We start from the raw sequence: 14,271 nt of genomic DNA, 5'->3' as shown, positions 1-14,271 counted from the left end.
TATACCACATTTTCACATGGAACTGTGAAAAAACTGGAACCCCTCCCCAACACACACACACATATATACAGGACCCTCAAGGTGAGATTCCCTCACGCAAAAGTAATACACAAGTTGCTACTAACACCAGCCTACAGACAGCCACCACAGGGAACATGAAGAAAAGCCATGGGAATACCTACCAAATGCAATCAGCACCAGTGTGTAAGTAGTCAATGTATGGAAGGTGATTTTGGTCTCGTGACCAGCATGAGGTAGAAAAGACCATGCCAATATTTAGCCAAGGAATTGTCACTCCTGAAAGAAAGAGAATGAAAAATGAGTTTTGAGTAACATCAGTTTGTTCAGTAAAAGACAGTTTGAGAGGACATTTAAATAAAAAATGTTATTCTCCCTGTAAGCTGACCCTTGATGTTTTATGTCTCCCTATCAGAGTGAATAATTCACAGGGAGTAATTTAACAAATTCAGCATTTTCCACTAAAAAAATATCTACCAGTCAACTGCAGTGCCCTTGAAAACCTTTGCTTTCTAACAGCTGTATAAAACTTTAACTCTTAGGAGAATTTACAAATACCCATAATTCAAGCTCACTGCTGCTGATCAGAGGAGGTTGCTTCATGTTGTCAGCATGTTTTCAACAAGTCTCCTGTTTTCCAGCTGGTTTGTTCAGGCTCCACATCTGATCTCAACAGGAGATTCCACTGCGCTTTCAATGTTTCTTACCAATAAACTGTAATGGTGTATAGGCAGCTGGAGAATTTGTGTTAATTCATTTAGAAAATGTGTGTGCCGCTTCTCCCAGTGCTACAGACCACATTTTTCAAGTGTGGAAGCTGCACAGCTCTGTCCTGACACAAAAGAACACTGATAGCCTGGCAAGAACAGCAAGGGATACTCAGGTACAACCGGTTCCTCTCAGGAACAGGGTCTCAACAGTTCATTAATCCTTTATCTGCATGGTTGCCTTCTCTCCTTTAAATACCACCTGCTACACACAACTGCACGTCTGCTCAGTCAGCTGGGAAGCAGCGGGGCCAGGAAGAGGGAGAAGCATTTGGTGCCCACAGCACCACGTTCAGAGGACACTGACACTGGCTGAAAACACAGAGAAGGGATTTGCTTACCAGGCACAGCACCGAGATGTCGCAGGATGGATCCTGTATTATTAGGAAGGACTGTGAGGTTCCACCCATGCCTGTTTGAGGGGTGACACAGAGGGAGAAACAGTCAGTGCACACCCCCCAGTGCCAGCACTCCCCGTGCCAAGCTGCCCTGCTGGGCTCTGCTCAGAAGTGAGGCAACAAAAAGGACGGATTTGGGGATCTTACCTTGAAAATGGTTCCGATTTTCCCACAGGAAAACCACTCCCGTGGGTGTTGGTATCTACTTTTCCACAATGCACTGCTACATGGCAATCTTTCTGTTCCACTATCCGCCAGTATTCTTGCTGTGGTAAGAGAAAGCAGGAATGCATTTTTAATTTGCTGAACAAGGTATCTCTCATTAAAATATAAACCCCAGAAATTTACAAGGTTTTCATGACCTCAATGTAATTCAACATAAAATGTTGCTTAAAAATAAGAATGTAAATAATTAAAAGTCACAATAAGGTAGGCAAAATTTAGATTCTCTTGGTTTCTGTGTTTCAGCACGTCAGATTAAGAATTCTTTCTCTTTCTCAGTTCATCAACACCTTTATTAAAAATGTTCAAAAAAATTTAAAAAGGAAGACTCAGCACCATGTCTGATTTAACCACTTAAACATTTTTTAAACATTCCAAAAGAGACAGCCTTAAACTGATTACAGAAATGTTTGAAAGTCAACTATCCTGAATCCCTACATTCAGTGCCCTGAAATAAAAACCTTTACTACCCCTTGAGCTGGCCTCACCTCTACTTCAGCTACTGTAGGCTCCTTTGTGAAGCACATGTTCATGATGTTTCTTGCTGTTCGGTAGAAGGTTGTTAAAGAAACAGACCTACCCTGTGGAAAAATAAAATAAAATTAAAAGTGAAAAACACACCTACATTCCCCCATGTCCTCACTCTTTTCCTTACAGGCTTGCTCCCAGATGACAACAGAGGGAAATAAAGACAAAATATCCAGAAGAGGTAGGGTTTTTTTCTGAGAAAAAGTACCTCAGAAGATACAGAAATTCAATCACATGAACTTCCCAAGTCCACCATGTTAAAAGGCCAACTGAATGTTCCAAACAGGAATACTGCTTTGTCCAGCACAATGCTCAGTGTTTGATAAATACAGAGGATGGACATGGTCCAACTTCCTAGGTCAGGTTGCAAAGAACTCAGTAGGCAGCCAGTCCAATCCAATCCATTATCCAAGGACTGTGTGGCCATGCTCTTTATGTACAAGGAGCAGGTGAAAAAGACTTAGAAAATTCACAGATATGCTCAGCATCAAATATTGTATGTGGTGGAAGAGGGCCACAAAAAACAGAGTTTGCCAGGATTACTGTAATTACTTGCTTTCAAAAACTACTTATGCTCAATTCAATAAAAGCAGTTCAAATGCCAAGGAGCCAAGACCTTTATTAGAAGGTTAGGAAAAGTAAAACACAGTAAAATTGCTGAATAAGTGCATTCTTTCTTGGCACTGCTGCAGGAGCTCTACAAGAAGAGACTCTGACTTGGTTTCCTGCTTCAGCTACCCCAAAGTTTCCAGGCACCTGCTTTCCTGCACACCAGAAGCTCTGGGAAACATTGATGGAGGCAAGAGCATAAGAACCCACTTGCTCCTTTCAGCCCTGACATTGTGCTGTGCCCAGACAGGAACACCTGTGCTGCCTCCCCTGCTCTAGGGCAGAAGGAAGTCACTGGGAAGCTGCACGCCATGAGAGCTGGCAGGCACCACACGAGGTCTGAGAGCAGTGCTGCAGGCACAGACCAGCAGTGCTTGGCAAATGTGGAGCATAAAACATTTTTGCTCCCTCACCAGATCCACTGCTCCTTCCCACTGTGCCCAGACCACTCATCTGAGCAACCACAGACTTAAAAAACTCTACATGAATGAGTTTTATTATTTGCACTGTTATCTTTCTAGTTTTTCAATTATGAAACAGATCTGCCAAACCACCTCAGCCTTTTCTTGTGTTTAATTTATTTAATAACTATGTCCAAGAGTAAACTAGAAAGAACTATAAAAGCAGCTTTCCCCCAGAGGCCAAGTCTATCACTCTGCTCATACGGTTGTAACGTTGTCACTTTTAAAACTGAATGCTGCATAATTAGCTTTAGCAAAAAAAACTTTGCGAAATGCCCAGGGCCTGGGGCACTCTGATTCCCATAAACTTCAGAGTTGGATTCTCTGTGATCCAATAAGCAATTTCCTTCATCTTTTAATGCCCTCGTGAATGGTTTATTGTGGCAGCCTTTTACAACAAAACCTCTCGTAAAGCGCAGGGCCCGCACCAAGTCACGGCGCTCGGGCGCAGCCTCACCAGGCAAACCAGCACTGCAGCAGCTGCCTCCCTTCAGCTACTTGCCTCTTCCTCTCATCCTATGCAGAAAAACAATATTAAGGCCTCATCTTCCAAGATTAGCCATGTCTTTCCCTTTTTCAGACAGATGAGAAAGAAAACAGAATTATATAGGAAGCAAGAAAGTGGAAAATGGGAACAGTTTAAGCCTTTAAAATTGCATATACCCATTTCTTCCTCTGCCAAGAATATGGTATCTTTTCAGTCTCCTAAAAACTAAAACAAATTAAATGGCTGAGGAGTTTTTGGTGTCTGTTTATGCTGTTAGGCTGTTTTCTTTAATCTGAGAAATCTTGTAACATTTTCTGATGCCAACACAGAAAATAATTTAAAATGCTTTAATGAAGCATTCTAACCAGAACACAAAATGAATTGCTGATCAGCAAAATTCCCTTTCCAACACCCTGAAAAGTATCTCAGCAGTTCAACAACTGTCCTAGGAGCTTCAAGCTCTTTTGCTGGGACAAGAATAGAAATTCTTATTTCCTCCCGATTCTTCTCACGGGGCCATGAGACCCAACCCAGGGGGAGCATCACCACCAACAGGCCTGGAGGGAAGGCAGAGAAGGACACTGCAACACCATGAATGTTAAAGACATTAAAGCAAACATAAATTGGAGCTGAAACCAGAGATTTCACAATAGCCACAGGTGGGAAGGAGGAGCTCCTATTAAGTGGAGAATGAAAATGCTAAGTCCCTGGGTGAAGAGAGCTCAGCATAGAATTTTCACGGCAGTTTTATGGGAGGGCTGGCAAGACTTGCATTGTGATTTCTTCTGTGTGTCTTTCTAATAGGTCTGCTAACATGCCTTCAGTTTGTTCTCAATGGAAACAAATGCTGCTTTCAGACAGCACCAGTAAAGGTTTTAAAAATATTTTCAGAGCTGAAACTGGGGAAAGAAGAGTGAAAATCTTGCATCAGATCCTGCTTTGATGTCAGCAGTTTACTTCACACACTTAGAAATGACAACATTTTAATCATCAGGTAGAAAAGCCCCTTATTTAGGAGTAAAGCAAGAAAGCACAGCAGCCTGCAGCACACACTTAAAAGCACAGCAGGCCTCACAGCCTGCGAAGGAATGACACTGAAAATAATTTGGGAGTCCTGGCAGAAAGTCAGTCTAACACAAAAGAGATTTACTCTAACCTTGACATGTGATATGGTGGTAACTGCTCCTGGGAAGACTGGATGTCTCTTGCTAAAAACAGCTCAAGCATGTGCTGACTGCAGAAATTACTGTGAGAAACCCTAAATGTATGGCCTCTTCATAGTCTTAAGAACAGTCTTTATGGCCTAAACTAGACTACAGCCATATGATTATGATGTGTTCCCACTAGCCCTCAAAATATTGACCTGGGCGTTTTTCACAGACATGGGTTTGTTGGGTGGTTTTGGTTTTTTTTTTTTTTTTTTTTTTTTTTTTAACGCGTGTTTTTCATTTTTCATTAGAATTAGCCACGTGCTTTAAAAGGGAACATTACAATCCCATCATCTGTGGAAACTGTAACATGAGGGTAGGTTCTGTTTATGAAATTTGAATTTCCTCAGGAACATGTTGTTAGGTAAAGAACACTCCCCCATCCACACACACAGGATTAAAACGCTTGTTCCATTAAATGCCACAAAGAACTCTGCTTACAACTGAGGTCAGCACCACCCTCCCTTAGTCTTTTAAAGCCTAGTGATGAACTACAACAATTTTACATCTTGTGGGCTGCCCTGGTGCATCAAGCTTGAGGTATAATTTCTGTGTCTTGAGGCTTGCTCTAATTGACATAACCAGTATTAATGCATTAGTTCTCCTACGGGGCTTTACCCTGAGTGCTGTGAAAATGAAGCTTCATTCTTCTCTCTGCACTCAGGCTGCCCAGGTGTCCCACAGGGCACTCCACAGCAGGGATCTCTCCAGAAATCCACCAGAGATTTGCTCCCCCCTGCCTTCTCCCAGTCCATCACCTGTGACAGCAGCTCCCAGCCTCTGCACTACAGAGAATGTGGGATGGGTGCAAAACAGGCAAGCCCCAGTGTCTGGGAAGCCACTGGTACCACAGTGGACAACCCCAGGCATTCTCTGAGTGGCTCCATGTGCTACAGCTGCTTTGGTGGGTGGGGAGAGCCCCAGCCCATGGGCTCAGTGATGCTCCTCTCTAACAGCCCTCATGCTCAGGACAAAAGCATTTCTGCCTGGTATTGTCAGACCCAGGGTCTGATGCTGCCAGTACTGCCAGTGGTTTTCTTTTGGTGACCAAGCAGAAATTCTGGGAGCTCTCTGCCTTTTGGAGTAAAACCCTGGTACTCAGCAGACTCCAACTGGTTATACCAGCTACACCGCTCTCTTGCTTTTTTCTACTTCCTAATCCAAAAATCCCACAAATCACAAAGCTGCTTTTTGAGTGACTTTGTATCTACTGAACTTTGAAGTGGGACTTGCACTGGAAAAGAAGAAAAAGGCATTCCCCCACTATGTTTGAGGTTGCTCTTGCAGCAGTCAGGGTAAGGCGAATCAAGTTTTTCATTTAACCACCATTAAGCACAGGATATTAAGCACAGAAATGCTACTTCACTATTCACAAAAGTTGCTGTCATTAGATAAGCTTCTCTCCAAGTGCAGCATGGCAAAGAGATTGCTTTTTAAAGGTGGGATTGAGGCCAGAGTCCCGAAGAAAAGGAATTTTTGGGCTGACAAATCATAACAGGCTGCAAAAGAAAACTGAAGCAAGCTTTTAAAGCCCAAAAGTGAGGTCATACAGTCCCCAAATAGCTTAACAATGTCATTTTGGGCTATCTGGCTTAATTTCCTTGTGATGGAAGTGAGATTGGAAGGGGAAGAACAGCATATTCTTTTACTGGGCACGGACACTCGATGCTGTATTTCTTTCAGAGTGTGGCTAAGCCATTCAGCATAACTCAAAATTGCATTGTGAGTTGCAGTGCCAAGTCCTGCTCCAGAGCAGGAGACTGCCAAATAAAATACACTGAGAGAGTCAGCATTCCTTTGTAAATGGATGTACTTGATATGTGGAGGATGAAGCATCCATGTGACTGCTAGTGCTGAGCAAAGTCTGGCATTGTGGATGAAAATACTGTTTGCATTTCAATTTGCCCTTTCTAAATGTAGTAGGATTTCTAGTGATGTTCGTTCTGATGTGCAGCACTACTTCACTCAACAAGAGATTTGCAAGAAGCAGGAATGAGAAAGCAGAACATTACATTAAATGTCACTAGAAAATGAAAATAAAATCTGTGTCTGCAAGGATAATTGGGCAGAGACATTCAGGGAACCTCGCACAAGGAGATGACGGGGAGCAGAGTCCAATGCATCTTGCTACGACAATAATGCCTCCCAGACATCCCACGAGAGGCAGGCACATCAGCATCAAGCTACCAGACTGCCTGGCCATGATAACTGCAGCCTCTGGGATGCCACTGCAACCCACCACCTCCCCTCAGACAGCTGGGTGTGCACCCAGACACCACCCACACAGCAGCACCATCGGCTCTACAAACAGACTGGGCAGAGCCAGCCTCATTACCTTGTATATACACTTGTGTAAGTCGCTAAGAACTCCCTCCTCCTCCTCCTCCTCGTCCTCCTTTGTGGTCTCCTTTTCCTGAGCAAAGAGCCGCCGCCTGCCCGTCTTCAGTGGGACATCGACCTCTTTTAACTTGTTGCGGAAGCCATTTTTGTGAACCACGCCATTGATGAGTCCATTTTTGGGCTCAAACCGGGGCAAGGAATGGAACTTGTAGGCATTCTCTGAATGTCCCTCCAAAGGTCCTTTCCTCTTCTCCAGGATTTCCTTTTCCAGCAAGACCTCCTTCTCCAGTTTCTTGTGCTCCTCGGGGGAGAGGGAGTCATAGGAGAGCAAGTACTGGCAGTAGGCTTCTTGTAGCTTGGCCAGCCTGTCCTGTGCAGTTTTGGGGATGCGCAGCATGTCTGCCAGCTTGTTCCATTTCTTGAGGTCAGTCACTTGCTGCATCCCCCCCATCTCGTTGATCAGCTGGACAAAGCAGGCCAGGTCGAGCTCGCAGCCTCCTGGGGTCCGCGTGTGCCAGGGAGCAGAGGAAGGGAAAGGGAAACACAGGAGTAGATTAGGAAAGCTGTGGGCAGCTCGTGTCAAATGTGCTACCAGTCTGGGCACACAGGAGACATCACAGCTCCAGCCACCTGGGCACCAGAGCTGAATGGTCCCTCTCTTGTTTGCCTCCTGCTAAAGAGAGGCACGCAGCCCTGTTTTGCCAGCTTAATTCATTCACAGGCCATATTCTGCTACTTGCCACAGCCTTCTCTACAATTCACTTTGCTCTCTTCCTTGAGTTTCACGCCGTTCTCTTCCCCAGGGACAGAAGACACCCCAAACTATCAGACATGCATTTGTGTCCTGGTCATTATCCAGTGGCTGGGCAGATGAGAGTTGCCCAGCTCTGTAAAAGCCCACACACCCCTGCCCACCACTGGTCCCACATCTGGTTCATACCAGGAATAAAACAAAACCAGTGTCAAGCTGGGGTACTGATCATCAAAAAGACATATACCTATCCTTTCTGGAGGTGAAATGACAATTATGTAATATCTTCACAACACCTTGAATGAAGTTAGGACTTAAAAGGAGCACAGTAACATTATTAATTTCACTACAGGTAATAAAATCCTTATAAAAACTAAACGGAGGCAAGGGGTTGTTTGGGGTGGGAGCCTGCAACTGCATAAAAAGTTTCAGACACATTATTCTTCCAGACTGAGGCCATCCATATTTAATACTCCATTCTGGTTTTGTATGTTTTTAGATGACTAGCACATTTCACACTCCAGTAAAAAAAAAAAAAAAAGGAAAAAGAAAAAGGATTATACAAACTGCAGCATAAAAAGCAGCCAAATGGATGAGGAACAATAAAAGAAACATCATAAATACTCTGAAAGCGCAGAAATAAATCATCAGTGGAAAGAGTGAAGAAATGGCCCAAAGACCACCTACAATTCAACAGGGCGCTGTTCAAGGAAAAAAGAGAATTAATACATAACCAGCGTCAACATCTCTGCCGCCACACTGTCTCCCCTCGCCTTTTTCTTTGAGAAGAGTAAAGAACCATTATCTACAGCCATTTCAGAGCACTCAGAAATGCTATTGCAACAGAGGAGGGCAAGAAGTAGCATTATGGTAAATATTTACTGTAGGATGCACAGCTACATCATCTTAACTCATATCTTTCCTGCCAGCACAAACAGTATTACTTTTTTCAAACTACCCTGTGCTGCATCTCAGAAGCTTCATTGGTGATTCCAGTTTTCCTTCTTCCCTCTGCTTTCCCCTTTTCCACCACTTGTGCCAATCCGAGGGGTGCTCAGCAGGGTAAACCTGCGTGCAGCATTTTGGGACAATGGCTGCAGCCAAGGCAGAGCAGCACCAGAGGCTGCTGACATTTATACTGCCCACACTGCACAAGGCAAAGGTGTTTGGCTGCAGACAAAACCAAGCACAAGGCTTTGAGTAGAATATGGTAAGGGTGGAGGCAGGACCACGAAGCAGCAGATTTATCCTACTTAGTATATTTGGGAATGGGGTGGGGGAGATTTTGAAAAGGTCTCAGAGAAGAAATAAACACCACTGGGAGAAAAAAATGAATTTGGAAAGTTCTCTTTCTTTCTTCCCTCTTTAATCTTCCGTACATAACGTAATATAAACATAACTTTCAAGATGGCTTCTGTTACTTTTTTAGGGGTTTCTACATGCAGGCCACAAATTAGCTGAAGGCGTAACTCAAGATGGATTTCCATGCCAACAGATTCAGCAATGTACATAAAGTTTGGCAACATACTCCTAACTTGGAAAGAAGTGTGGCCCAGATTTACCATTATATGTTTTCTCCCGCAAACATCCCGTTTAAAGTCCTGGTTTCAGCACTGTTGAAAATTCAATTTTCTCCTGCACCATGGATTGATCACTCAAAATCACTCTGCAATATTACAGCTCGAGTAGCACTTCATTCAACCAGAGCCTACAGCTAAGGTTTGCAAAATGCTCTCAATTATAATTCCATTTCACACAGTCATAACTTTTGGAAGCATTTATATCTCAGACTGATGTTTTCCAGGATCAACCTAAGCTTGCTGCTTAAACTTTCCTTGAAAGGCTGAAGGGGGAAAAAAAAAAAGGGGGGAAAAACTCAACAACAACAACAACCAACAACAACAAAAGAGGAGCTCCTTAAAAGCACCTGTAGCAAAATGGCTTAAAAGAGAGATCTGGAATGTTATGCAGAAGCAGTGTTTAACTTAATTTTTTTTTATTGCCTTAATTTCCCTAAGTTAGGAATACTTTTAAATTGCTTAGTGAGCAAGCTCATTTTAAAAAAGAAAATCTTAAATCTTCAGGTATGCATTAAATACCAAATGCTGGCACTACACAAGCCATTGGCAAAAGCCCCACTTACTTCAATGGAAATGTGATTTGGCCTGGAGAGAAAGGGCTATTTATGCATGTCTACTTAAATAAGGGTGCATTTATCACCACAGATTATTTTATATGTTTCCTGATAGAACAAACAGATTTTTCCTCTTTGTGCACTGATGATCTCCAGCTTCTATTCTCCATTTTGTTTTTGATTTTAAACACAGGATAGGTACGAAATTAACTGCAGAAAGGAAACATAAGATGCAAATTTCTAACAGACCACTGTTTGCTCTGGTTACATGGTACCCAGCAGAATAGAATCCTTGCCTATTCATTAGGCTCTTAGGTGCTTAAATAATACAAATAATTAACAGTAATGCCATCTTAATGCCGAGTTAAGGTATTTCATTAAAAAGTTAACATTGTTCCAGGAGCGTTAATCGAGCTGTCTTGCACATTTTCTTCTCTCTCTTGCCAATGTAAATGTAATTCATTATTCTTTTCTATTAGCATACAAGCATTGCATACATTAGGCATACAAAATGTTCACTTATTGCTGCTTGAGTGATTTTAATTTTCAGATTTCCTTGAACATTTTTGCACGGCTATTGCAACAAAGCGCTAACCTCTCGTTCCTTCTTCTTAATATTTTGTTATTTCTCTGTTGTGCCTGCATCAGTTCACCATAAAATCTGCAATTATTTTGTGTGCTTTTATGCATTTTCCCTCACTTACCATATGTGATATAAAATAAAGTTTAAAAGGCAGGAGGCGGGGGAAGGAAGTGTTGTGAATCATTTAAACAGAAAAGCGTGTCCTTTAATCCAACCAGTGCCAAGAGCTGCCTTGGGTTGGATAATGTCTCAAAGGCAAAACTCTAGCCTCGAGTTCTAGCACCTCAAAAACAAAGGGAAGAACTAACAAAAATCAAAAACACAGGTTTCTTACTAAGCAGTGGCTGCAAAGGCAGTAGAGACGGAGGTAGCTCATTCAATAGTTCATTTGTATGCTGCTGTTGTCATGTTTTTACAAACTATTGTCACATTTTTGTCACGTGTCATATCTGACAGCAGACCATAAACCAAGAATTCTGTTAAATAAGTGATTCTCACTCAGGCATTAGCCCTGGCAGACACCTGCTGGGAGAAATAATGAAACCTCCATTTTGCAATCAACTACATTTTACTGCCTATTCTTGACACTTAATGGTTGTTAAATGTCAGCAGGTCACTGCAAATTTGTGATTTTAAGTGTCTGAGTACCCAAACACAAGTCAGTTCTGAGATATTTTCTTTCCCCTTTGGTTAAATGTTTTTAAAGAAGAGGCGGGGAGAAAAATGTATTAAAGCCTGGCAGCATTGAAACCTGTTAGGAAAACATCTTTGGAAAGGTCCGAAAAATATTCTGAGACAGCCTTTAAAACAAGGCCATCAATATACACAGTGGTACCATCTACATAAACAAACACTAGGGAAAGAAGAAGATTCTGAAGTATGCAGACCAAGGTCCCACGGAGCTGCTTTTTTTTTCCCTTGGGTCAATCAGGGAGGAAAATGGCAATACAAAGTCACCCTGGAAAGCTCTCTGGAAAACCTACCTGATTCATGGCTGGCCAATGGAAAAAAAAAAGACAGATTCAGAGCTCTGCAGTGTTAATTGAACAGGGGTTTGGTTAAGCATAAAGGCAAACAGAGCATAAAGTGGTATATGGACACTTACAAGCAGGGGCAAAAGGCCAAGGAATCACAGCCCTTACCTATGAGTGGGAGTTCATCCATGGTAATGCCCTGAGATTTGAGGTGCTTCTTGATACAGGCCAGCTGCTGCACGTTGGGTCCCCAGCGCCTGCCTAGCTTGTGTATGTGCTGAATCTGTGTCACAAACCGCATTTCATCATTTAGCTTGCACTCAGGTCTCCAGTCTGAAGGAGGAATCACCCTGCACATCCCATACTTCTCTACCTGAGCTCGGACTGACTCAATGTATATCAGTGGGTCATGAAATTCCTTGGGGGAGGGCCTAAGGATGGGAATCTCCCCCAGCATCCCCCACCCAGACTTACTACTGCCCTTTTCGTGCTTTCCCATTGAGTCTTGTGGCTTGTGCAAGGACTCCGCTTGAGAGGTAGAACGATTTTCACAGGAGGCATTTTCAGTTTTGCCATGTGCTTGTTTCCCTGGCGTACTCTTTCCAGCAGTGGCTCTTTTCGGCCTATTTCTTTCCAAACTCTTCTCTGGCACTTCCTTTCTAAGGTGTCCATTCAGCAAAGGCTTTTCTACTGCTGCCCTTTTGCTGGCAGCCTCTGCCAAGTTGACAGCCCCTTTCATTCTCTTGGTGGGCGACTGTATTTTGTCTATGTGATTCGTCTCTTCCAGCCTCCTCTTCGAATTGCGCAGCCCCTCCCTTAACTGTCTCCCCACCTCCTTAGTGCATGTCTTTTGGTTCAACTTGCCATTGACTTTTACACCATTAATAGCGGTATTGTTAGACTTGGATGCTCCAAGGGATAGCACCTGTTTGCGGGTTTTTGCATTGCTACTTTCTATTTTCCCTGAGATTGTGTGGTTGACAGGTGAACTGGGTTTGTGGTGATTTAGTTTGGTTTCCTTGACCAGTTCTTTCTTGGCTTTGGTGTATGTGACAGTTCCCTTTGTCACTGTTGCAGTGTACTTCACAGTTTTGGACGGTGAAGGTCTGACTTCTCTCATCTTTTTGGCACTGGCTGCATTTGCACTCGGAGATGACATTCGAGTGACCCCGTTGACTTTAGAAACCTGGAATGCCAGAAGTGTTGTAGGAGAAGCAGAAGGAAGGAAACACAAGACAGAAAAGTAAATTAATAATGCGACCACTCAGCCCAAATCTCCCATTTACGGGACAATCATATTCTGCAGTCCTGACTCCTGGCCCTGTCATACAATCTTCATATAATGTTTTGCACGTAGGCAAGAGAGGGGACTAGGCATTTCTAATAATCAAATAAAATAAAAATTTGGGGTATTTTTCATTTTACCAGAAAGCCCTCAGTCTTGCTTTCAGAGGATACAAAGTCTCTGCCATTAGGAAGGGTGAGGTTCCTTGCTTGCACTGCCCCTCCTTCCTTATCTACCAGAAAGCTGCTATGGAAATATGAAACACAGATAATCTGATTTACAAACTAATACCTTCATTACCTGTTTTTCTGGCCCTCAAGACACTCTCTCTCTCCCACCCAACTTCCTTTACATGCACACACATTTCACTACTTCTTAGCAGACAAAATAGGCAGCATATATTATCTACTCTAACGGGAATCTGCACATTTGCAAAAAACACACAGATTCAAATCAATTTACCTTCTATCCATGCACACATATAAAAAGAGATGTGGAACACTTTATGCACCTAACAGATCAGCATGGCCATGAAGGGGATAAAGTCTATCATACATATTAAATGTTGGGCAGTATGCTGTTGCTGAAGTCGGTAATTTGAAATAAAAAAAATGTATAGAGTAGTCCAATGGTTTTTTTTTTTTTAAGTTTGGTATCTGGGCAATTTTGCTGACACATATTCTATTAGATCATATTGCCAATGCGGCTTAGAATTGCTGAACTCTGGTGCTTTCTGTTAGACATTTAGACCCAGTTAAGAGACTAGAATTTACATTTTAACTACAAGATGTGTTAAGGACCAAAAGCAACTCCCATCTACAAAGAGAATTGAGACAGCTCAGCACTGCCAAAGCTATACCCCACTACTAAAAAAAATGAAGTTCAAGTTGAAAACAAATTTCAGCATTTACAGAATTTTAAACATTGACTTTTCTCCTCCTCAAATGACTGTGAGCACAGAAAAAGACATCCAAAAGTCAGAAACATTGATAAAAGTGCTCAAAGTGAAAGCATACAGTGCAATCATCCCTTATCAGCACTCAGGTGAGTAACACCATTTCCGGCAGAGTTACAATACTTTCTCCTGTGAGATTTTGAAATCCTTGCCAAATCAGTAAGCATGGCAGCTTCTCTCAAATAAATGCAAGAACTGCAGTCACTTATACAATAAGGATGATATAAAATAGGGATCAAATAGAAGCTGAAAATACTGTGCTGTGGTCTTGCATGCAGTGACTTGTGGAAGGGAAATTGGAACCCGAGGATTCTGCATACACAAACAGACAAGTGTGTGTTTCTGAGTGTGTTTATGCACATTTTCTCCTCTGTACTCCAGAAACTGGAGCAGGAGTAATGATCTTTTAAAAACCATCCATATTCTTGTCCTTCTTGTGCTTGCAAGGTAGCAACACTTCAGGAAAATCCAGTTAACTGATGACATGAGTTTTTACCTTGAGCTTTTCAAAGATGTATGAGGCATCATCTGGAAAGCAGACACTTGAAAAC

The 14,271-nt window shown here is 42.6% G+C and overlaps 1 protein-coding gene across 4 annotated transcripts in view; it reads right to left on the bottom strand.

Moving 5' to 3' along the window:
- JARID2 (jumonji and AT-rich interaction domain containing 2) overlaps positions 1–14,271 on the bottom strand; it is a 209,171-nt gene that overhangs the window by 15,737 nt on the left and 179,163 nt on the right. For 3 of the 4 annotated variants that reach the window (XM_033077234.2, XM_033077265.2, XM_033077256.2), the window contains exons 7-12: positions 11,649–12,666; positions 7,034–7,536; positions 1,894–1,986; positions 1,331–1,449; positions 1,127–1,197; positions 183–297 (exon numbers count right to left, since the gene is read on the bottom strand). In XM_033077234.2, coding sequence (XP_032933125.1) covers positions 183–297; positions 1,127–1,197; positions 1,331–1,449; positions 1,894–1,986; positions 7,034–7,536; positions 11,649–12,666 — 1,919 coding nt within the window. The remainder of the gene's footprint in view (positions 1–182; positions 298–1,126; positions 1,198–1,330; positions 1,450–1,893; positions 1,987–7,033; positions 7,537–11,648; positions 12,667–14,271) is intronic. The other variant, XM_033077245.1, reaches the window with a different exon arrangement.

This window comes from Catharus ustulatus, chromosome 1, assembly GCF_009819885.2.
Source record: "Catharus ustulatus isolate bCatUst1 chromosome 1, bCatUst1.pri.v2, whole genome shotgun sequence".
Lineage (NCBI taxonomy): Eukaryota > Metazoa > Chordata > Aves > Passeriformes > Turdidae > Catharus > Catharus ustulatus.
The sequence above is the reverse complement of the archived record's forward strand: the minus strand, read 5'-3'. Positions and strand labels throughout refer to the sequence as shown.